We start from the raw sequence: 9,383 nt of genomic DNA, 5'->3' as shown, positions 1-9,383 counted from the left end.
ATATAAAACAGAGGTGCTCCCGGAAATTTTGTATATATATACATATTATTATCATTATTATGACTATTATTATTATTATTATTATTATTATTGTATATTTATATAGCGCATTTCTAAAACTCTATGCGCTTAACAATTCCAACTTATTTTATCATTTAATTGTTAATTAATAAAACGTTTACTATTCAAAAAAATGTGAAATTACAATGTGTGATGGTAAATAACGCCAGGTCCCAAACGGTCAACCATCCGTCTCTGCACTGGAGCAATCCCAGACATGGCGCACAGGTTAAACATTTGCCCTGCCACAGACGAATGGGTGCTTTGTAATCAAAAGAGAGGGAGAAAGAGGAAAAGAATTGTTTTCACCGAAGGTGGAAATAAAAAAAAAAGTTTTTATAGTCTTAATTTGAACTGTCCGACACTAATGGCATCACGCATCGCCAGGAAGTCCATTTCAAGGAGTAGGAGCTGATATGGAAAAGTTGCATCCCCGTAAGTGATAGTTGCAAGTGCTCTCGGTAGAGAAAGGAATCGCTGCGACAAGGACCTGAGATTTCTCTTGCTTTGATAATCACTTATCAGTTCTTTGATATAAGACGGAGAGTTGTACAGTCGGCATTTAGCCTATACGTCAAAAGTAACACCTTGAACTCAACTCTCTTACGCACAGGTAGCCAGTGCAAATTTCGCAGGACGGGTTTTACGCTCATGCCGCCTTGATTTAACTATATATTAGGCCTATACATACATATATATATATATATATATATATATATATATTATATGTGTATATATATATGTATATATATATATATGCGTGTATATATATATGTGTATATATATACATATATATACATATATGCATATATATACATATATATATATTCATATATATATGCCTATATATAGATTTAAGTCTGAGATTTTCTTGTGTTCTATGTGTCTAAATAATGATGTAATATCATAAATTTTTGAAAAAAAATGTCTGCAGAAAACATTCCGCCTGAGTGTATCTGAAGTGGATTAGTTGGGTTGGAGGACTCGTTCGGGAAGGAAATTAGACTGTTTCAGCATTGGTAACACTACTCCGTCTAGTGTCGTCCAGTGTGAATTTAAATAGCTTGATGGTTAAGATGCTTGCTTTCCAATTCCAGTGTCCTGGGTTCAATTCCCGTGACCACAGGATTTTCTAGCACGACTACAACCAGGGAACTTTGTATAAAACGACTCCATTCACTAAGTCTCATTATGAGACTAGGTTATTAAAGCTGGGTCGCCTTGTAAGGCAACAGTTTAGATATCAACATTATAGACCTACTCATTAAAAAGGGAAAACAATGTTTTTTTTAAAAAATAAATTCGTGGAATGACAAAGGGATTTCAATCAAATAAGACATTTCAACTCCATTAGAAATAATGTTTAAGTATAATATAATACTGACTCATAAATCCAAGGTCGGAGAAATTACTAGCAAAGCAGTGAGTCATACATAATTATGTTCTAAGAGAAGTCTTTTTAAAAACAGCAATTTGGTTCATTTAGGTTTTTGTTTTGAGGAGGCTGGTTGTTTCCTGCCGGCAGAATGTGGTTCAGGAAGACTTTGTTATTCTTGACTCTCACAGCCTACAGTCTCTTGATCCAAGGGGATACACGAGTACGTCATACGAGGAAGAGACATCGAGAATGTAAGTATCAAATTATATATGGCAAATGCCGTATGGTAGTCATGCCTCTCTGCCATATATTTATACAGTCAATATTAAAAAATTAAAAACAAATTAAAATTTTTAAATAACTAGTAGAGCACATTTTTCAAACTTTGCTTATACAATTAATTCCATTCATAAATAAATTATATTTCGTCTTTTTATTTGTATATACATACGGCTCCTCCACGACCCACCCACTATTTTTCAAAAGCACGGTATGTTGAACTTTTGTGCGACGGTAACAGCAGTATTCGGCAAACTGGGTTTCGGCAAACTGGGTCGTCATGATTTTGGTGAACTGGATTCGAAAAACTGTGTTTCGGAAAATTGGTCATAGAATAGGTAAACTGAGTTTAGACAAACTGGTCGGATACCTATCGCTGCGCCAACCATCTCCGATATAATCATTTTGATCCACAAAACAGTCACATTTCTTCTTATAGATAACAAGGACAGTTTTATCAGAAGCCAATGTCAATTCTGCAATCTCCAATCCTTAGAAGAAACCCCTGTATGCGGCACTAATGGGAATACATACTATTCAGCATGCCTTCTTAAGGTGACTGCTTGTATGGAAGCTGACCCCACGCTACAGATCCGGCATCGAGGAAGATGTCGATCACGGTTAAGGAACTATGAATTAGGATTGCTAGAGGAAGGCAGCTCTGAGCTTATTAACGAACACGCGTCAGATTCTAGGCAGTTTGAACGTAAAACATCCAAATATGGAAACAGAAGTGATATAGCAGATGAACGAGAAGTCTTGGAAGATGAAGAGTTTTTGGCAATTACATCACCTGCAACCACGTCATCACCTTTTGATAAAGGTAAGCCAGTAGATATTGGCAGATGATTGTCGAGGGTCGGTAAGATGCATATTTCAATATGTATTAAACTACTGAATTGATGTTGCTATTAAGGAATTTTTGATACGTGATACACGTGTTGTAGATACAACAAAAGATGACAAGGTAGAAAACATGTTCTCAAATTGTGTCAGTATGTACTGTAGTATTTTCAATGAGGATGTAAATAGGCATGTCAATTTATCTTATGACAGATATGAACGATCCAGGAAATATGTGCCCAAATTATTGCTCACTTGCTGATCTGGATGAAGTGTGTGGGTCTGACGGGCTTACTTATGTTTCAGCCTGCTTTCTAGAGTTGGCAGCTTGTCAACCTGGACAGTCTGATCTAAGACTTGCCTACAGAGGGCACTGTAAGAGAAATGTTTTACCAACGTCTCAGTCAGAGGGTATGCTAATAATTCATCCAGTCTTTTTATTATGATATCAGTATATTCAATAATTTTATAAAAATCTAAATTGTAAAAGATATTTAGACTACAATCCTTATAAAATGTTGTTTATGTTTATGTTATTAGGCCTAATTGTAAGTTATGTCTCACCATAGTTTTTTATTCTAAAATATCTTAGAAACAGTGCAACAGAAAAAAATCCTATTTTTACAGGTGTCACACAGGTTCCTGCCCTTGGCGATGCTATTGTAGCAGAACACTCTCAAGAATGCTGCCCTTTAGATTTATACGACCCCGTATGCGCACGCCTAGACACACAGGAAATCACGTTCCGATCAATGTGTGAGATTGAGTGCATGTATATGCGCCAGTCTCTCAATATTGAGATCATCAAACAAGGCAACTGTGACGACAGGTTCGCTCTACAAGGTGAATTGAATTGAATAATACTGTAATATGCAACTGATGGTAATGATATAACCATAATAAATAATAATTATGAAGAAGTTAATGATGACTATGATAATGATTATGATGATGATATTAGTAGAAAAAGTATCTGCTTTGTTGAACAAATAGTGGCTTAAATTAGCAACGGTATCAGCAACTGCTTCGTTCAATTCACTTTCTTCAATTAAACCTTTGATGAATTTAGCCATCCAATGGTTTAATAGCCTACAGAAAGTGACCGAAGCAGTTGCTGAAACCGTTGATAACACAAGCTCCTATTAATTGATTCAACAAAACAGATCATTTTCGTACTATACATGAACCAGATAAGATTCTGTGAGAATATTACATAATAATGATGATGACGGTGATGTAGATAATGATAGTGATGATGTCGCTGACGAAAACTACGGTAATGCAGCAACAGAATTGAAAAAAAAAAACATAATTGCATTATTTACCTTAAAAGGTGTTAGTTTCCTGACATAACCAAAGTACAACATGGCCTGTAAAAGGACTATATCTCGCTGATGAGATCTTTGTATTACTTGTAGGTTTGCAATCATATCCCCTGACTTGTGGAAATACGATTGACTACGACATTAACGATGTCACTTCATATGCTATGTACATAAGTCAACTTATGCAAATGTACGATGGTAAGATGAAAATCACCAATTTTTTCTTTCAATTTTCTTATTGTTTTTAATATTATTAGTTTAGAAAAATTACTAACAACAGTACGTTTTTTTATTTCTATATTCATCCATACATAAAGCCAAGTCATGCAAAGCAATGTACATTAAATTAAAAAACCTTTTTACTGTACATGTCACCCTCAAGGAGCCACTCCAACTCAAAAAGTAGGAACTGTGAATTTTTTGATGTAGAATATCTCCTCTGCGAGCTAAACCAACTCCATAAAAATAAAAGTATTGCAATGTAACAGCTCAAACATACATGTAATATATGGATTAAGTAGGCTTATGGACAAAAAATAACATTTTAAAAAAACAGAGTAAAAAGAAGAAAAACAACTAACACTTCATATCGTAAATTTTCTCGCAAACAAAAAGCGTTGTTGGTAAGTTTTTTTTTACAGTTATACGACATTGTAGACAGTGAAGCTCAGGATATTAATAAAATGTTCATTGCCATCTGGAGGTAACCTCATTGCATCAGGTAATTCCTACATCATTTAACTCGCTATAAAGGTAATACGAAAGAGATTATAAAAATTACAATTTAAGAGAAAATGTGTTGCATCCTCTATTTCCCCAAAAACCTTAATTCCAGATGAACCATATTTGTCAGGGATAACACACTCAACAAAGAACTTGCAAAATTATTCCCAGTGTGCCTTCAGAGGGATAAGGTCAACATCAATGGGAAAAAAAAAACCAAACATCGTTCTATACAAAAAAAAAAGAATATTAAAAAAAGAATTATAGCCTCTTTAATCTGCTTTCTACAATCTACAAGAAAAATCTATTATCAACAGACAAATACGATAATCTGGACGACAATCAACCACTAGACCAAGCTAGGTACAAAAGAGGATTCTCAGTCATTGATCACATCTATACTGTAAACGAGCTAATAGAAACATGTTTTCAGTACAACATACCACTCTTCACAACATTTGTGGATTATATAGGCCTATATGACAGCATTTTTCACGTGTTCCTACAATACATGCTGCAGAATCAAGAAGAAGTAAAAAAATCCTTGGCCATCAATCCTTGGCATGGTAAATATTGATAAAGATAATCTTATTATCTTGTGTCTGTTCCTCCAGAAAATGCTTCTCCAGAGTTCTGTGTTTGTGTAAAGCTTGTGCTTTGCAAATCTATTGTACAAGTATTTAAGACAATTTTAAAGATATTGATGACTTTGAATGGGTTTAAGATCCCTCAAAATTTGTAGCACTAGACTCTGGAACTTTTGTATTAAAGGAGCTATGACCACCGATGAAGAGAGTCAATTCCACACGGGAATGGCGCACACAAAATGTGTATGTCTATGTGTAGGTGTTTGCTCTTGCTTGATTATTTTGAAAGCAGAGGATATTGGTGGTTCTTCCTTGATGGAACAACACAACAGAGAAAACAAATGTTAAACAACCCACACTTTATCTTGTAAAACAATGAGCACTGATGGTAAAGCCTTTGTGTAGCAAGACCGTTTATGCAAACAAGGAATACCAGTAGTACCGTCATCATACCATTACTATTACAATTAACAGTAACTTTACCTGTCAATTAGCGTTATTATGAATACCATTACACTTATCATTATCATTATTAACTGCTGACTAAAAATGTCTGTTATTCCTTATATTTTCATGATATATGACAGAACAAATCACATTTTGAATTTTTTTTTTTTCGCATTCCAGAATACACACCAACAAAACAAAAAAGATTGTATAAAAATTGTGCAGAGGGCTCCACAGCACGTAAGCAATTTGGACGATTATGTAAATTCAAGCAACGTCAATTTGGAAGCTGGTGTACTCCTGCGAATATGTTTGGTTTTGCAAGTGGCCAACCTTGTATTATGCTACAATTAACTAAAGTAGGTCTGTCTTTTTGTCTGTTGGCAAATGTTTGTTTATTTATACAAATATTCTAGTTTAAGGAATTGGGTTATTAGTTTCTAATATATTGATATACATATAATAATAAGGTGATGATGATGATGATGACCTAAAATCTTGCATACTAGTAGCCTGTGTACAATGGCCTTTAATGTTTAATGATGTCCTAAACACGTCTGTGGACGCCATCCGACGTGCTCCGGCAGTGAGGATTTTTTTTTTTTTTTTTTTTTTTTTTTTGTTACTTAAAAATTTTTTTTTTTTGGTTTCTTCTATTTTTATTCTCATTCTTAATAAGTATAGTGAATATTCAATTAACAATTTCTCATTTTCAATTAATTATCGAGAAAAGATCTCCTGAAATGTGTCCATACAGTAAAATCGTGTATTAATATTAAGTATTTAATATTTCCCAAGAACCTGGGACAACTTCTCTGCTACAGTTAGGTTGGAACTGATTTTGGTGGTTTCCTGGTTTATTTTACACTCAAACATTTCATTGCCTCCTAGTTTTACATAATGTTATTTAACAATTAAAAATTCAAACTATGATTTTAATTGTATTTCTTTTTTTTTCTGACTATTTGTTTTGACTTTATTTATTAGTTGTGATTTTTATAATGTATTACATTATCAAATAATATTGATAAATATTTAATTTTAGTACTAATCATTAAAAAAATCATTTTGTTGGAAATTTATTCATCTTTTCAGATTGGTGATATGCTAGTTTAATCATACCATCAATATTCATATACAGTGTATTAATGCTTTGGACCACTGTTCTTGGAAACCCACTGTGATTTTCTGAACTCGGGACAAGTTTTTTTTTTTTTTTTTTTTTTGCACTGCTGGTTTCACATTCTGTTCATCTGTATAATATTTGTATTATCATGTCAAAAGATAAAATTATTGAAGTGAAAATGAGGCAGTATAGCCATTTCTTTGATGGTCTTCTCATTAGTTGTGTTGCCATGAGTTCTCCCTTTAAATTATTTTTTCCGGTAACACCCCCACCTCCACTTCTGGTGTGTGAATATGCTGATAACCATGTAGTTGCCATAGTTTAACTTATCCTTGTTTTCAAATATCAGACTTTTCCAAATAAGAATGGGTTTAAGTGGAAACAACGAAAATATACTATTAAAACTCAGTTAAAAAAAAAAAAAAACGATTGTATAAAACAACACAGATGACAATAAAGACACACTTAAATAATTAAAGAAAAACTACCACACAGTACTCACTGGTCTATTCCGAATATGTTATGTTAATGTCCGCAAGGAGAAGGCTGGTTTACCTGACGATAGTATACGTGGGCGGGGTCTTGACTGTCTAGAATCCCTTAAAGGGGATTTTAATGGCTTACTTAATCGAGTGTCACAATCTGTAATAATTACAAGGAATTTTCTGTTCTGTTTTTTTTTTCTCCGACTTGTGGGTGGTTAAGCAGGCCAGTTTCTGCACTAGCGCCACCACTTTCGCCGACCTGATCCGACCAAGGCTGTGGAAATTAGCCAGCAAGTTATTAACACCACCACTAAGAAGGTGGATCAAATAGGTTGCGACGATGTGCTACCAGATGATGTCTCCCTATCGCGTTCCACCTTCTTATTGAGAAAATAAAAGAACATTGGTTTTAAGTTTTTGAATGTTCAGCTTCTGCTGGATATGATTCACCCTCATCAAATATGGTTTAAATCTAAAATAAAAAATAAATAAATTGGGATGGTCAAAGTTTCTATAGTTAGGTTAGGAATTCATGTGTTGGTTTGGAGGTGTATATTTGAATAATTATAATTTAAAGATTACACAATTATTCCAAAATGTAAAGATCGTGTTCTCTCTAGCAGAGGGCATATGATTTCTACTAATTAGGAAAATTACATTAGAAGCAATATCAATCAAATTGAAAGAAATACAAAACAACCAAGTATATTATACATATTATTCAACGTGGTTTTATTCGATTTTTTTGAAAAAAAAAAAGGTGTCGAATTGGGTACCAATTAACTACAAGAATACTCCAAAGAAACTTTCTGCCGTCCATCGACCAAACTACATTTCGGTGACTTGTAATGAAATTGTAAGTTGGGGAAATATATTGTCACATTTATCTATAGTATTAAAAATTACAATCTTGACCTATTTACGAAAAATATCAAATAATAAATAAATATGTTTAGAAATACAGCATTAAAAAATGATTAATGAAACACTATCTGTATTTATTTATAAATATTGTATTTATACTTAGATTGATCGAAAGAAACGCGTAAACACAACAAAAATATTTCCAAAGAATGGTTTCGGTTTTCATCATTTCCCGTACAGGGGAATGGAACGATGGCCTTACCAACGCCAGTATTTATCACCGGCAGTGCTAGTGAGAATTATACCAAGGAAACTAAACGCGAACTTTCGTATTAAATGTCGTGCCTGGGCAAAGAACATAGATTATAAGACGGGTATCTATGCAGACTTTTATCAAGCACAAGCAATAATTGCTTTTAGTATTACAGATAATAATTTACAGTATAGAATGTCAAGATTGTAAAGTGAATTGCGTCCTCTATCAATGGAAAATAATAGTAATATTTTGTGGTGATAAATTATGATTCTGTAACCATAGTAAATAATATTTAATAGTATTTATAGTATTGTCTAACTTGGTTACTCGCATTGATAGAAAGATTTCAGTTTAGATTACCGCTACATTTTTTCATACAACTGGGAAAAAAGAACTTTACGTTGAAGGGCTATGCTTGATAAGATTGTAACATCTTATGTTATCTGAGCACTGATATTATTTATCTATTTGTTTATAATGTTTACGATCATCAAAGAAAGGTAAATAGAGTGTTCGAATAAAGGACATGATACATGTAGCATAGCTCATTCTTTAAGAGCTATGCTACTCGATGTATTATCATGTCCTTTATAGGACAACATTCGTTGAGAGCTATGCTACACGACGTATTATCATGTCCTCTCGAACACTGTATTTACCTTTCTTTTATGATTTATATATAATTTAACAGTGTTAATAGTTATTTTGATTTAACCTTCGTGATATATTAGTACGATCTAAATTCAAGAGGGAAATTAGCTCTTGCGCCAGCCATAATTTGGGCAGTCATCTTTGTGGTTCATCATGCAAAGCATGCTCCTTGCTTGATTCTCACAAACATCCAGGAGCAACCAAACAAACCACATATTTCGGATAAGGCAATCAATTTATTGCCTCACCAATGCAATTTATCTTATTTATTTCTCTATCGGGTTTGTTAACTTGCGTTTACATCTTGCTTATCAGTTTTGTGTCCACAGATATGCGTGTGTCATCCCACAGCATAGTTG

The 9,383-nt window shown here is 33.5% G+C and overlaps 1 protein-coding gene across 3 annotated transcripts in view; it reads left to right on the top strand.

Annotated features, from left to right (window-relative positions):
• The window catches only part of LOC117114442, a 20,301-nt gene extending 10,924 nt beyond the window's left edge, over positions 1–9,377 (top strand). For 2 of the 3 annotated variants that reach the window (XM_033258110.1, XM_033258111.1), the window contains exons 2-9: positions 1,547–1,689; positions 2,139–2,540; positions 2,774–2,971; positions 3,188–3,403; positions 3,979–4,083; positions 5,823–6,001; positions 8,014–8,109; positions 8,281–9,377. In XM_033258110.1, the coding sequence (XP_033114001.1) occupies positions 1,587–1,689; positions 2,139–2,540; positions 2,774–2,971; positions 3,188–3,403; positions 3,979–4,083; positions 5,823–6,001; positions 8,014–8,109; positions 8,281–8,580 (1,599 nt within the window). In that variant the 5' untranslated portion in view covers positions 1,547–1,586 and the 3' untranslated portion in view covers positions 8,581–9,377. The remainder of the gene's footprint in view (positions 1–1,546; positions 1,690–2,138; positions 2,541–2,773; positions 2,972–3,187; positions 3,404–3,978; positions 4,084–5,822; positions 6,002–8,013; positions 8,110–8,280) is intronic. The other variant, XM_033258112.1, reaches the window with a different exon arrangement.
• The last annotated feature ends 6 nt before the right edge of the window (positions 9,378–9,383 follow it).

The sequence above is a fragment of the Anneissia japonica genome, unplaced genomic scaffold (assembly GCF_011630105.1).
Source record: "Anneissia japonica isolate Jap-2015-1 unplaced genomic scaffold, ASM1163010v1 scaffold3845_len455572_cov173, whole genome shotgun sequence".
In the NCBI taxonomy this organism is placed as follows: domain Eukaryota; kingdom Metazoa; phylum Echinodermata; class Crinoidea; order Comatulida; family Comatulidae; genus Anneissia; species Anneissia japonica.
The sequence above is the reverse complement of the archived record's forward strand: the minus strand, read 5'-3'. Positions and strand labels throughout refer to the sequence as shown.